Source organism: Vicugna pacos, chromosome 25 (genome assembly GCF_048564905.1).
Source record: "Vicugna pacos chromosome 25, VicPac4, whole genome shotgun sequence".
Taxonomy (NCBI): domain Eukaryota; kingdom Metazoa; phylum Chordata; class Mammalia; order Artiodactyla; family Camelidae; genus Vicugna; species Vicugna pacos.
The window spans coordinates 5148913-5163771 of NC_133011.1; the positions used below are offsets into that span (position 1 = coordinate 5148913).

The 14859-nt window shown below is 46.4% G+C and overlaps 1 protein-coding gene across 5 annotated transcripts in view; it reads right to left on the reverse strand.

Annotated features, from left to right (window-relative positions):
* Positions 1 to 14859, reverse strand: part of CDH17 (cadherin 17) — a 94995-nt gene that overhangs the window by 22267 nt on the left and 57869 nt on the right. For all 5 annotated transcript variants that reach the window (XM_072949463.1, XM_072949464.1, XM_072949465.1 and 2 more), the window contains exons 6-12: positions 14420 to 14578; positions 14108 to 14307; positions 11207 to 11338; positions 10715 to 10865; positions 6591 to 6806; positions 2810 to 2886; positions 632 to 823 (exon numbers count right to left, since the gene is read on the reverse strand). In XM_072949463.1, coding sequence (XP_072805564.1) covers positions 632 to 823; positions 2810 to 2886; positions 6591 to 6806; positions 10715 to 10865; positions 11207 to 11338; positions 14108 to 14307; positions 14420 to 14578 — 1127 coding nt within the window. The remainder of the gene's footprint in view (positions 1 to 631; positions 824 to 2809; positions 2887 to 6590; positions 6807 to 10714; positions 10866 to 11206; positions 11339 to 14107; positions 14308 to 14419; positions 14579 to 14859) is intronic.

Below are 14859 nucleotides of genomic sequence, written 5' to 3' on the forward strand. Positions count from 1 at the left end.
ATATTCAATACCTTGTAATAGCCTGTAATGAAAAAGAATATGAAAAGGCATATGTATCCATGTATATGTGTATAACTGAATCACCATGCTGTACACCAGACACTAACACAACGTTGTAAACGGACTGTATTTCAATTAAAAAAAAAGAAAAAGAATAAAGTGCCTAAAGCCTAAAGGACTTACAGGGCTCATCCAGTCGAACACCCCACATCTGCAAAGGGAGAAGTAAAGCCCTGAGCACCACCTCACCCCAGATTTAGCAAATAAAAATGCAGAACACCTGATTGTATAGAGTTTCAGATAAACAACAAGCAAGGTTTTAGTATTAGCATGTCCCAAGTATTGCATGGGACATACTTATATTAAGAAATTATTCATCTTATATTTTGTATATTTCATATGGCAATCCTACCACGCTCCGCAAAAGGTCACTTGGTCAGTCAGTGACAGACCCAGAATGAGAATCCTGCCTTCTGTCTTTCGGAAGGACAGGAGTGACTGAGAATGCTCCAGGAGTCCATCACATGCCTGACAGGTCACTGCTAACACGTCACCTCCACTTACAGGTCCTTGAATGGTCCACCATAGATTAATCTGCAGAAAAGACAAATTCCATAAATGGGCCATTTACCTTTTTAACCTTCACATATCCAGCATTGGTCTGGGGATCTGTGTCAATCTCCAAGCGTCCTTCACTGTCTCCCTGCGTAACTCGATACAGGATTTTAGAGCTCCCAGTGTGCGGTTCATCCGCATCGGTGGCCTGGATGGTTAAGATGGTGGATCCAACTGCTGTGTCTTCAGCCAGCGTTAGGTTTCCATACTAGGACAGAAGCCAGGGAAGGAAACGATGAGTGTGTCCATTGTCACCAAGTACAACTGTCACAGGGCAAACTCGTCTCATTGGTTTCAGAATGGACCAAGTCCAAGTTTGCATCGGTACTTACCGAGCACGTCTTCCCTCCTGATGAGTAGGTTGCAGCTGATTTTGACATCAGTCCTACTTGCAGACTGATGTCCATTGTACCAAGAAACACAAGGTCTCAGAGAGCTACCAGCAGGATTCTAAAACAGATTCTCCCTCCCACTCCAATACGTTTAATAACTATATTTATCATTATGACAGTAATGAGCTAAATCAACAGCTACTCTGTACTGAGTGTCTGCAGTGTGGCAGACACTTTACACACATTGTTTTGATTAATTCTTAAACCACCAAGAAACAATGGTTAAGAATCTGAACTTTGGAGTCAAATGGCCTAGGTAGGAATCCTAGGCTTGCCACTTACTAGCGGGGTGACTTGAGGTAAGTGATCTAATTTCTTTAAGTGTCTGGTTCACCATCTGTCCATTGGAGATGATGATGATGATGCTCATGATGATGACGATGATGATAAAATAATAACAGAACCTATTTCATGTTTGCGGTGGGGATTTACAGAGGTAATGCATATAAAGCCCTTGAACACCCAGCACATATTAAGTGCTCATCAAAAACATAAGCAGCAAAACAAAATCCCCTGCTGAGTAGCGACATTATCATCTCCACTTGACAGAAGGACAAAGAATTGGCGAGGTAAGCCCCCCCAAGACCACACAGCTGCTGAGTCACAGAGCTAGGATTCCAATCCATGCTTGTTCAGCTCCACAGCCAGTGCTCTTAACCGCCAGCCTAGACCACCTCCCACTCCCCCTCTGAGAACCCCCCAGGTCCTGTCTCTTGGCATCTCGATCATGAAGATGGTAACAGGCAGGGTCTGAGGGAGGACCACGGCAATGGAAGACGTGGACTCACTCTTCCCAGAGCCCAGTTTGCATTTCTAAGCTCGAAGACTCCCAAAGCCGGATTCTGATGCTCAGTCTAATAACACTGTCTAGATGCAACGCAAGGAAACACGACACGCGGAACGGATCAAATGCCCATGAGAACGGAAGCAGAGAAGCAACAGGCTCTTGCTCTCGTGTTTGCTTAGCCTCAGTGCCTCTTACACAAGTTACATCCAGCCACACCTTTTACCTCCCCAGGCCCTCCCATAAATCAGTTCTCTTTCTTTGTCACTCTTATCCCTCTTTTGATTTATGAGCATCATCCCAAGGCTCTGGGCTGCTTCATAACTGACTTCAAACGTAACAACCTAGTCACAAGAGCCTCTCTCTTCTCCAGAATAAATAGAGACATCCATTTCAGGGGAAGCAATGATAAAAACCACTGCCAAGTTTCAAGCCCACATTAACAGTAAGTAAACTTGAATCTACTTGATGTACTCAACTGATCTTCTTTTTCCTGTTCTTTTTGCCCAGTTCTTCTAATTCCTGCTGATGTCTTGAGCACTTTTTTTTTTGGCATAAGCCAAAGATTAATTTTTCTTCCCCTTTTTTCTTATCCAATTATTGCAAAATGAGTTTAAACTGCCAGTATTCCAAATTTTCAATTTTGACTAAAAATGCTTCTTTGAAATCTCACAGTCATCCATTTATTGTCCTACACACAAAATATAGAATGACAAGCTGCAAGCAGCCGCTCAACTCCTCTCAATTTGACAAAGATTGTGGTTGTAGCTTTTACGCAGTCCTGGCAATAAATGAGCCGTGGGCAGAAGTTTATAAACAGACGCTCCCAGATATCGTTAACAGTGAACATTATTGTTCCCTGAAGATTTCCACTGAAGATGACGCCTGAGTTTGTCACCAGTGCATTGACTAAGATGTTAAATCTGGCATTTCCCCTAACTACTGTTTGTCTTTATTCCAGAGGTAGGGGTCAGGTAATATGAACAACATTAAGAAAAACAAGGTAACAACTACTCACATCTGATTTTTCAAAGATGGGGATCTGATCGTTGATATCAATAATGTTGACTTGCACATGGCAGAAGGTCTTGAAATCTGAAAATCAAAGTCATGTTACAAAACCTTTCACTGAAAATCACGCATTGAAATCAGAAATTTGCAAGGAGAAAAAAACTGGCAAGCGAAGTGACCACCACAGCCACAATTTGACTACTGATGTGCAATTTATGTGGCGAGGGGCTTCTCTGCTCCCCACCTGTGCCCACGAGCTGGCCACCAAGGGGAGGCTGAAGAAAGCCAGTGAGAGGCTCCCCTGGGTTCCCACTCCCTCTGCACCCTCCTCCTTGATAAGGCTTTTTCCTGAACAAGACAGCGTCTTACCTGTGAAGCAGCCTCTCTTTTCTGACTAGTGAAACTCACGCAGCCTTCAAAGCCCAGTGCAAAACCATCCTGCTGGAGAGTCTTCCCTGAGCATCCCACTGGCTGGCTTTCCTTCTCTGAGCACTTCCAGCACTGACTGTCCTGTATCACCTCTGCCCCCACGATGGGAAGACCCACATGAGCATGGAAGGGCTCAACTAGCCCCCTTCAAAAGGCCTGGCTGCCCAGGCTACAGAGGCAGGGGTAGCTCTCTGAACTCTGGGGAAGTAGCACAGGCTTTGAGGGGTGGGTCTGACATTTCAGAGACCCTGTCAGAAACAACAGGTTCAGCCTGGGTCCAAGATGAGCATGGGTACAGGTGGTGATGGGGTGCCCAGCAAAATATCCAGAACTAGAAACAACATGATGGTTTCTTGTTGGGGTCGCCATTGCTCTAACCATGAAGTACTGTACTGTACAATGGCTGAGGCTCTGGGCTCTGGAGCCTCAGAGTCTGAATTCTGTCTCTGATACTCATCAGATGTGTGAGAGCTTGGGTGTGTCACTCAAGGTCTCTGTGCGGTAGTCAGTTTATCTACAGAATGTAGGTAGCAACCGAACCAGGGTTCTCATCATAACAGTTAGCCCTCCGTGCTCGGCTTGCATGACTCATTTCATCCTCATTCTAGCTCCACAATGTAGGTGCTATTATCATTCTCATTTAGTTCACAAGTGAGGAAGCCAAGGGACAGAGAAGTAGAGAACCTGCTCAAGGTCATACAACTAACTAGCGGTCGACCCAGAATTCAAATCCATGTGCTCCTTTGCCGTCTCCATCCACTCTCCACCCTTCATCCTGCTCTGTGCCTGGGAGGCTGACCTTGGGAACTGCATAGGTGGGCATCCTGGCCCCTGGGGAACAGTTGGGTTCTTCCAGTGGGAACACTGGCAGGAGAGCTAAGGCAGAGCAGGAGGAACGGGGTCAGGGTGCAGCACTCCCACTGCCAGCAGCCTCTTCCACAGGCCCAGGCACAGGTCTGGCCCTTCCCCTCGCCCCTCCTCACCTTGGAGTGAGAAAGGCGGTCCACTGTCCATCGTATGGCACACCTCCTGCTGGTTCCCCATAATCCTACCCACAGCCTTCACAAATAACCCCTTCTTCAAACTCTTTTTTTTAATTAATTTATTTATTTTTCAATTTTGGGGGGGTTAATTAGGTTTATTTATTTATTTATTTTTAATGGAGATACTGGGGATTGAACCCAGGATCTCATGCATGCTAAGCACACATTCTACCACTGAGCTATACCCGCCCTCCTTTTAAACTTAGAATCTAATAATAGTATTATAAATAAATGATGACTCAGACATTATGCTGTACAACAGAAACTGACACATTGTAACTGACTATACTTCAATAAAATATATATATATACACATACACATAGGTGGATGTTAATTAAAGCTGCATCCAGTCCCCAGGACACCTGTAGACAGCGGGAATGGCTGGAGAACTTCAGGAGGTCCCAGGCTTGAGCTCACTGGCTCCCTGCTCTGCACACATCTCATTTGGGCCAGCAGTGAGCCCCCTGACTAACAGACCTTCCCTGATTTTCTGTAAAACTATGTTAATTGCAGCCTAGCGTCTAATTTTCTGCAGTACACAACTGCATGTTTAATCTCCTCGACACACATACACACATATCTATTTATATATAAATATATTTTATAATCTGGGGCCCCTATGTTCTATAGACACACTCAAGTACACAGACAATTTGTGATCTTACTTCCACTTTGTGCCCCTGATAGCCTCAGACCGCTTCAGGTGCCCATGCATTTGTACATGGGATTTCTCCTCCCCTAGATGCCTCTATACTGTTTTGTAATCTGTCATATTCATCCTTCAGGACTCAGAACAATGACCACTCTTCCTGAAAGCCTGATCTGCTCTGTTTCCCTCCCCCCTGACCACTCACTGCCTTCGTGGGCTACCTCGGACACATTTCCAGTAATTTACTTATGTCCATCTCCTCCACCATGAGCATCTTTTGCAGACAGACATTGGGTCTTATCTGTGTATCCCCAGTACCCTGAATGGTGCCTCCGACAAGGTCACTGCTCAATAACCACTGAAAGAATGGATGGTTAATGGTGCGAACCTGTCAGCTCATCGTGGGCAGGGATGATTTATTATGCACATGTCTGTCGGACCTCTTACAATGCTAGCCATTGTGAGGCCCTCAATGTTTGCCAAATTACCACTTCTCAAACATTCTGCTCTGGGGGCCTGCTAAACCCCAGTTCTCTTCAGCATCTCAACATTTGTATAAAGAAAAAAAAAATGTGAAGCACTATATGAAATGAGGCTCTTCGCCACACCTATATAATCTCTGTCTCCTAGCATAACAATTACTGAAGTGTTTGGTAATCTAAGAGTCAGTGCCAGTTAACTCAAAGAAAGGTTCTTAACCTCGGAGTATTTATGACCCTAAAATAGGCCTGTCCCCAAGTTCATATATGTCTGTGTCTGTGCAGTTGGTCTGAGAACATGTGCATTTGTTGAGGAATTCATAGTTTTCATCAGATTCTCAAAGGGTCTCATGACTTTACCAAGATTAAGAACCACTTGCTTTGCAATTGTATAAGGAGTAAGGAAGAATGTCTCCTGAGACCATCCGATGGTCCACTAGAAGCTAACAGGAGAAGACAATGCTTCCCCGAAGACGCTTTTTTTTTTCCTGCCCTTTCATACAGGAGAATCCTCTGAGTCTGAAGCATAGGCTTGGGAAATACAACTAATTTCCTTGCTTGTGATCCTGGGGGCCATGACAACGTGCCTTGCCAACGCCCAGCAACAGGGGTCTTAACTGATGATGTGCTGCTGTGCTCTGAAACTCAAATATGCATCACCACATTTGTGCCAAGACCTTGCTTCCCACAGGCTGCCCCCAGCCAGTGACTGAGCAAGGCAGGCAGGCGAAGGGCAGGCCTGCTTCTGAGATCACAGACTCCTTCGATGGCCAGTTTTAGACTCCCCAGTGACCTCACCGAGCTTCCCTTTGACTGCTTAGTGGTCTGGGGTCTTCCCACCACCTCCTTCACTCAGGGTCAGGCTTGTATTGAGGCTTTCCCAGCCTTCTCTGTATTCCTTCCCATTTTTTCTCATAGGCAATTCCCCTAATAAAATCTTATATATTAAATCCCCTCTTGGTATCTGCTTCTCAGGAGACCAACACAAGGATGTTGCCTGAGCAGTGACTCTGGCCATCGCCATGTCGGACCAGCTGGCTCTGTGCCGCGGGTGTGTCCTACACAGGAAGCAAGAACTCTTAAATGGCATCCTTCTGTGATGCGCCCAGGTTCAGAGCAGGCAAACAAATCACAACTAGAAGAAAAACAAGGGTTTTCACTCCTGACCTGGTGAAGGTGACACCGACCTTTGTCAGACACCTCGACTGTCAAGTTGTACTGCGGCGCGTCTCGCTTCCTCAAGGACTGCTCAGCTAACTTGACTGTTCCCAAGTAGTCTTCGACCAGAAAGAGCCCGTCTCTGGGAACTGTGGGGGTTTGGTCCACAAGTCTGTACTCTAAGACGCTGTTGACAGTGTTTTCTTCATCCATGTCATGAGCAATTAACGTCCCAATGCTGCTCCCTGGAGACAAGGAAAGAAGGAAACCCATTCATTACAGGTTCTTTTTCAATCTGTTAAAAAATGCTTTCTCTGGGGAAGCAGGTCCCTAGAAAGCATTGTAAGTAACTGAGTAGCAGGCTGCAGTTCTTAGCCTGAGGTTGGTTTTTCTAGCCCTCCCCACAGTGCAGCGTGCTGAGCAGCGTATCTGTCTGCTAAGGCCGCCACGACCCAGTACCATGGACGGGCTGGCTTTGGCACCAGAGAGGAGACTGGAGGTCGGAGGTCGCGGTGTCAGCAGGGCTGACGTCCTCTGAGACGGCTCTCCTTGGCCTGTAGATGGCTGTGTACTCCGTGCATCTTCACTCGGTCTTCCCTGTGCTTGTCTGGGTCCAGATTTTCTCCTCTTAGGAGGACACCAGTCATATTGGATTAAGACCACACTAATAACATCATGTAACTTAATCACGTAACCCCCTCAAACACCCCGTCTCTAAAACATTGTCACCCTTTGAGGTGCTGGGGGTTAGGCCTTCACCATATGAATTTGGAGAGGACACAATTCAGGATCCTGAGATGAAACCGTCCTGGAGTTGTGTGGGTCCTAAGCCTAGTGATTGGTGTTCTTAATAATAAGAAGAGGAGACACAGAGACACCCAGGGAGGAGGAGGTGACATGAAGGAGGGGACAGAGAATGGAGTGATGCTGCCAGTAGCAACCGAGGAGCCACCAGAAGCCAGAAGAGGCAAAAAAGCGTTCTCCCCTAGCTGGTTCCTTGATGTCAGACTTCTAGCTTCCAGAACTGGGAATGAATAAACTTCTATCGTTTGAAGCCACTGAGTGTGTGGTAATTTGTTGCAGCCGCCCTCAGACACGAATGCACAAGGCCAACGCCGTAACTAAACACAGACACGCTCGTGTGGTTACTTCTAAGCAGATCTGTGGAACGACCGCAGAGACGGGCTCCACCCCAAAGATAACGACAGCTCGGGGCAGCGAGCATTCAGGCAGCCTCTCCGCCTTGCTGCACTTTATGGCCCTAAGCTTTATTTCGGTGAGCGTCTCGGTCCAGGCCGTTCCAGAAGTCTGGCCGTGGCTCCGGGCTCCACCCGGCTCTGGGTGAGTGAGGCCGGAAAGGGGCCGGATCATCGTGCTCTGTGAAATGGGGGTCGTGGGCTGCTCTACACGAAGCAAGACTCCCAGGTGGGGGCTAAAACGTAAATACGTACACCCCCCACTCGTGGGGCTCAGTTCCACCCTTTCCCTCACATTACTTTGCATCCACTGCTTTACACGGAAGTTTGCAGGGTTTTGCGGAGGAGGAGGAACGGAAGTCCCCAGGTTAAGTCTGTAACGGAGCAGGCACGTGCAGACGCACCTCCGGGGCGGGGGAGGAGGAGCAGAAGGGAACACGTATCTAGCGTAGGAGCAGGTGCTATTTCTGAATCCATCCCAAAAAAGTCAGCTTTGGGACATGCATCTACCCCTGTAAGAAGAGCTTCTGTGCGCTGGAATGGAAGTGTCCTACTAAATTCTGTGACTGTTTGGTGTCTGAGCAGCCCTGCTTTGAAGCTTTCCCCTCCACAAGTGGGCAGAACACAGGGGACCCTGTTCTCTGGCTCCAGAGGAAAGCTCCAGCTGTCACAGGCACCAGGAAGGCTGCTGACATCAATGACAGGGAAATTCCAGGAGGGCTGCCCCCTCCCCGGGGGGAGCAGGGAGCTTCGTGAAGGGAGGGCCGTGTCTCTCAGTGGCGAGGGCCAGGACCAAGTGGCAGCCCAGACGGGCTCCGAGGTGGACACGGCATCCCCCGGGCACTCAGAAATACTCTCAGGCGGCGGGGCTTTTACGAGAGGCTGACTTCCTGTGCGGACACGGAGGTGGTCTTGACAGCCAGCGGGATTTCAGAGTCAATGTCGGTGTTGCTGACACTTGGGAGTATGGGTCCCATGAGACTCTGGCTAATATAAGACACCAACCAGGAGACTATACACATACTAAGTAATGGTTCAGAATTTTACTGTGCTGGACAGTAAGCCCCCCAAAGGCAGAGGTATTTTTGTACCCCTTTTAGGCTACACATACAGAATAGATTCAGTCTGTGTTGATTTATAAGAATTCCTGGTCTATTGGGTCCACAGTCAGACTTTGTGAAATATTGTTACAAGATAAATTCTCACTTTTAGAGAGGCAAAGAGCTTGCCGAGCTCCTGAACGATTTATTCGACCAACAATGACTTCCTCACCTGTCTCAGGAATCCAGTACTGTGCTCTTCCCAGATGAGGCAGGCAGCCTCTACCGCGGCTTCCAGCACCCTGACTCCCAGTGGGGGTGCCCTGGGGTAACCGCCTCGTTCTGAGTGCGAGCTGGGCCTAGCGACTCACTTCCCATGAACAGAATGTGGCAAAAGTGAGGGGACGTCACTTCCAAGATTAGGCTATGAAAAGGCTGGCTTCCATCTCACTTGCCGTTTTTCGAGCCTGCCCTTTTTCTTCTCTCTCACTGAGCTCTCCCTCTGAGTCCAAAGCACCACCTAGTCTCCTGACTCACAGAAACTGCGAGATGACAAATGTTTGTTGTTTTAAGCTAATAACTTTGGGGGCAATTTGTCATGCAGCCACAGGTAACTCTAAATGTTAGTCCCTATGCAGAGACTAGAGGTCGCGTCTACAAAGGTCTTCAGAGTTCTGCCTTCGCTCAGCACCACAGACCCCTCTAGATTTCCACAAAGCATGAAGCTATAAGTGTTTCTTGGCTATTGTCACAAATTCCATTGTCACGCTGCTGTCACTGTTGGAAAATTCTTCCTTATAATTAACTAAAATCCTTCAAACCCGTCATTCAGCTGTTCCTGTTGCAGCAAGAAATGGAATAAATGAAAAAGAGAGGAACTAAGCAGGACACGCTGACAGTAGGTAGCCTCCACATGATACTCCTGACAGTAAGAAGAAAAAAAAAAGAGCGTGGAGCCAGGAGGCCAAGTGAGCAGGACCCACCAAGCCACCAGCACGGCACCCACTGTGTCAAAAGTGTGCGCCAAGCAGGGCATGGAGACCAAGAGAAAACGATGAGAATGTCCATGAGGCGGTGAGGACCCGCCCACGAGAGCAGCCCGGCCCCAGGAATGGTAGTCGTGGGCGCCTGCTGACCTTAGGAGGCCCTGACACTCACATAAAACAGACAAAACATTTCCAGCCACGTCAGCCTGCTCAGCCAACAGACTCAACACCCAGGGGGTAACAGACAAGAGGCGCCCCAAAATCCTGGGAGGTCATAAAACACCCAGAAATCACAATGTTCTGAGAGTGCTTGTCCCTGTAAAAAGCTAAGCTATCCTGGCACCGGCAAAGGAAACAAAGCAGGTCAAGAACAAAAGGACAAAAGCAGGCAGGACTTGAACTGCACCTGCCAGCCTCGTGCACTATTGTCAGCTTCCTAGAGAGGGACAATCCAGGGTCGACTGCAGGGTATCTGATGTTGGGTGTGAAGGTTTAAATTCTTTAGCAAATTTGGTGAGATTTTGTCTGTCACTGAGTTTGTTAGAGGGCAAATGAGACTCTACAGGAAAGCCTGGCAAATGAGATAAATTTGCACGTGGATGCAGGACACTGGTGCACGTGGTTATGGTGCTGTGGTGCCGGTAAGGGCAGCAGGCGCACTAGCAGTGGGAACTAACGGAGGTGCTAGGAACAGTGGCAGGACTAGTAGTGGTGGTAGTTACCAAAGCTCCGGTTTAAGAACATTACCCAGAAATGGTCTGAGCCTAAACACTGTGCCTGTGTGAGCCTCAGAGTGAATTCAGCCCCGATGCTGTGCTACACATGGACAGCCGGTCCCCGACCAGGTTTAACCCTGTCTGCCTTTTACTCGACAGAGAGGAGAAAGGGATCACAGAGCTAACACAGAGAGGACAGTTACACTGCTTCTTACCTATCTGTTCATTCTCCTGGACCTCAAACACCGTCAGTGCAGATGGACATACAGGTGGGTTATCGTTAACGTCTTTAACCTTCACACTGATTCGCAGTGGGAACGCAAGTGGTTTTCCATACTCGTCCTTCGCAACCGCATAAAAAACATACTGCAACAAGATCAGAGTCAAAACATAACTCCATCAGCCCCTTTAAAAGGCAGAATAAACAACTATTTCAATGCTATTTCATTTATCCCCTTATTTTTAATTTCCTTCGAGCAGAGAAACTAGAAAACATACAATGGATCAGATTTGTGGAGATAGTATCATGTCTTTGAGAGCAATGGTGCACTGAGGTTCAGATACAGTTAAGGGTGTTTTGTTGGTGGTAGTGGCTTTTCTTTCTTTCTTTCTTTCTTTTTTTTTAAGTAAAATTGTTTCTGCTCTCAGCTGTCTAGGGCACAGGATCTTGTCTTATCTCATGCAGAATTCCTCCCAGTTTTACTCACTGCATCTGTTTCTTCTCGGTCCAAGGGCTGCGTCACGTAGATATATCCTTCCTGGTCGATTGAAAACGGGAATCTTGGTGGCTTCTCCTTTACCTCTAAGGAATAGTGTGCACCTGGCTCGTTCCACTGCACCTGCAGGGCCCAGAGGGGATTGTGAGGGAAGACACATCGGGACTGAGAGAAGGAGAAACGAAGCAAACAGTTTTGGGTTCTCGATTTGAAATTTCTGACACCTTGTTTGTACATCTGTGGTTTCTTTTTTTTTTTAAAGGGTAAATAACAATTCTTTTTAATTCTTATTTCTCATTGAAGTGTAATCAATTTAGAATGTTAGTTTCAGGTGTACAGCAAAGTGATTCAGTAACATATACACAAGTGTATATATGTGTGTGTGTATATATATATAGTGTCTTTTCCATTATGCCTCATTATAAGAAATTGAATGTAGTTCCCTGTGCTAGTCAGTAGGTCCTTGTTTTTTATCTATTTTATATATAGTAGTTAGTATGTGTTAATCCCAAACTCCTAATCTACCCTTGCTCTCTCTTCCCCTCTGGTAACCGCAGTTTGTTTTCTACGTCTGTGAATCTATTTCTGGTTTGTAAATAAATTTATATCTCTTTTTTCAGATTCCACGTATAAGCATGATCATACGATATTTGTCTTTCTGTGTCTGACTTACTTCACTTAATAGGATAATCTCTAGGCCCATCCATGTTTAATCTGTGGTTTCTTATAACCACTGAGTTATAGTTTTCATTTTTAACCTAAAATAAGCCCCCCTTTTTTTCCTTTTTACTAGGTTGTATTGTTCCAAAAAAGCACATCGGGGTATTTTTCTTCACTAAAGCAATTTCTTGTGAACTCCCTAAAGAGTTTGTGGGGTGTTCTTTTGGAAGTCTGGCTGTGAAGGCTTTGTATCCAGGAAACACCAATGTAAGAAACAGAATGTACTTTGTAGCTGTTATCTGAGGACTAAGCTGTGATGTTGCAAGCTCCCCAAACTCACCAGTGAAGGTAAGAGACATTTCCAACCTCAGCATGCTATTATTTAAGATAAATGAGCCATAAATAAAGAACATTCCTCCCCTAAATATTTAGTCTTTAAGATTTCACGCATAAGAATAATTGCCAACTCCTAGAGTTGTTTCGTAAACAATTTGGCAAAAAAAAAGTCAATAAATTCAGGCCAGTCTACTTGCTACAGACACAGCCCAGCCTCTATGATTCTACCGCTGATAACATTTGTTGAGGGTTTACCCCACGCCAGACACAATTCTAAACACTTTTATGTGTTATTGCAATAAATCCTCACACAGCCCTGTGAGGTGAGACTGGTGTCATCCTCATTTCATAAATGGGGAAACCGGGGCACAGAAGGTTCAAGTGACTGGCCCAAGGTCCACAGCTACTTGAAATTTCCACACCAAACTATTCTGTCAAACCAGCTTGAGAAGGGCATCCGTGGACCCCTGTTGCCCTGTGCTGGTTATTTAAGCACCACCCTCTGTCTGAGCCAAAGACCATGTTCTTGGTTGTAAGCGGTCTCCCCTTGTGCCCTAAAAGTTCTTCTCTCTTGAGCTGTCCCCCTCCACTCTTCTTCTTCAGTTTTCAAGACACCCCCAGCCTTCGAGACACAAGCACTTCCCCCAGGCCTGGGGATTGGGGGTGGCACCTGAGAATTTCTTTTCTCTCACAGCCCCAAGGGCAAACAAGTATATGTGTTCCTTTTAGCATTTACAAATCCTTATGAAGGTAACTTAAATAATAACAGAAAGACTTTAGCAAAGGAACTCAATCAGAAATTCTCGTGGCAATGAGTCCTGAGATATTTTCTTCGCTGGTAAAGCAGAATACTTCTTGATTTCATTCTTTTTTTCCTTGAAGGTGAAGTTCATTAATTCAGCAGTCAATAAATAAAAGTCCTTTCAGGTTAGACAATAGATACAGTGGGCTGGGCCATTCAGGACCCCTGAACAATAATAGTGTCATTAAAAAAAAGCAACTTAGGGGAACTACAGACCGGGACGCCCTCATTAGATTAACGTCTTCCATCCACTTCCACAGACACCACCTCCCAGTTAATTTCCACAACAACTTGAAGAGCTGTTATTATCCTCATTTTACTGAGAAGTTGGGGCTCATAACAGTTCAATGGCTTGTTTATGATCAGTCCTTTAAGTAATGGAGCAAGAATGCGGTTTTGTTCATCTGCTTCCAAACCCAGTGCTCTCTCACTATCTCACAGTTTCTGTGTCAAGAAACCTCTGGATCTTCCAGGAAAGACCAGATCTGGATGGACCCCAGGGTGGATTTCCAGGAGCTAAGGAAGGAGGAGGGGGCCCAGGGTGAGACACCAGCCGTAGAGGTGGGAACAGGGAGGGCTTGAACGGAGGGGAGAGGTACCCATAGGAGATGGAGATGGGAGGGGATGGCTTCCCCAGGTAAAGGCTGTCTACTCAACTCTTACCCGTGGCCAGTCCTATCTCTGTTCCTCAGCCTCTGATGAATGAGTTTTTCTGACAGAGATTTTTCCCACAAGAGTATGAAACAGGTTTTCAAAAATATTTGCAGCCCGAAACTTGAATCATGTACATGTGCCATATCCAACCCAGTCTAAGGCAGCCATATCCCACACTATGGACAGGGAACAACAAGTAACAATGTTATCTACTCAGAAGGTGGAAGTAAGTGACGTTCTCTTTCAAAACTATGTATATATCCGAATCCAAGCTGGTAAGGTCCAGAATTTTACCATGACGGCAGACTCCAGAGACTAGGAGCAGACTTTGTTCAGTTTGCTCTATCATTACGCTATGCAAGCGTGGCAGTGAGGCCACGAGGGCAAGCCCTACGAAGCGCACGCTGGTTGGGCGGCTGCAGGCGTCCCTTGGGCACTACCTGAGTGATTCTGACGGGGAGAGGGCTGGTCGAGTTTTCTGCAATCTCCACAGGCTCTGGTGCTTTCCAGATATTCTCCTTCACCAAAATATTCACAGATGTGCTGTCACTGAAGGAATGGTCATTCTGGCCTCCCATGTCTTTCACTGAGACCACTAGCTTGTAGGAAGGATTCTTAACGGGATCTAATTCCCGGGATCCTATGGGAAGTAGGAGAGAAGAGAAAAGGAAATGTCTCTAAAGGTGATAACAGATCTTGGTCCCTTATTCTGACTCAGAGAGCCCAGGGAGGGCGTTCAGCACTTCACTTACCTTCTAGAGTAAGGGAAATCGCCCCCGTTTTGTTGTTGATCTGAAAGTACATGACATCGTTGACCTTGGGTAGCTGCATGATGATTTCATAAACAAGCTGGCCATTGGGTGTGGCTGGGTCATCCAAGTCTGTAGCATTGACATACATAAAGGGCTTTCCTGTTTAGCAAAATGTACCCAGGAAAAAAAAAAGATATTAATTAATTGAAACCCAAACCAACCATAGCCACATTTTGCCTTCTATGGAGGAGAAACAGAATTCAGAAAGGTGCCGCAAGTCACATCAGTAAAGGAACAAATCTTTATTCTGCTCCTTTCCCCTAGGATGGGGTTTCTTAAAGTATGGTCCAGACACCTCTAGGGGTCTTTGAGACTGTTTGTCGGGTCAATGGAGCCAAAATCATCCATGTGTAAAAGATCCATTCAAAATACAAGATAAT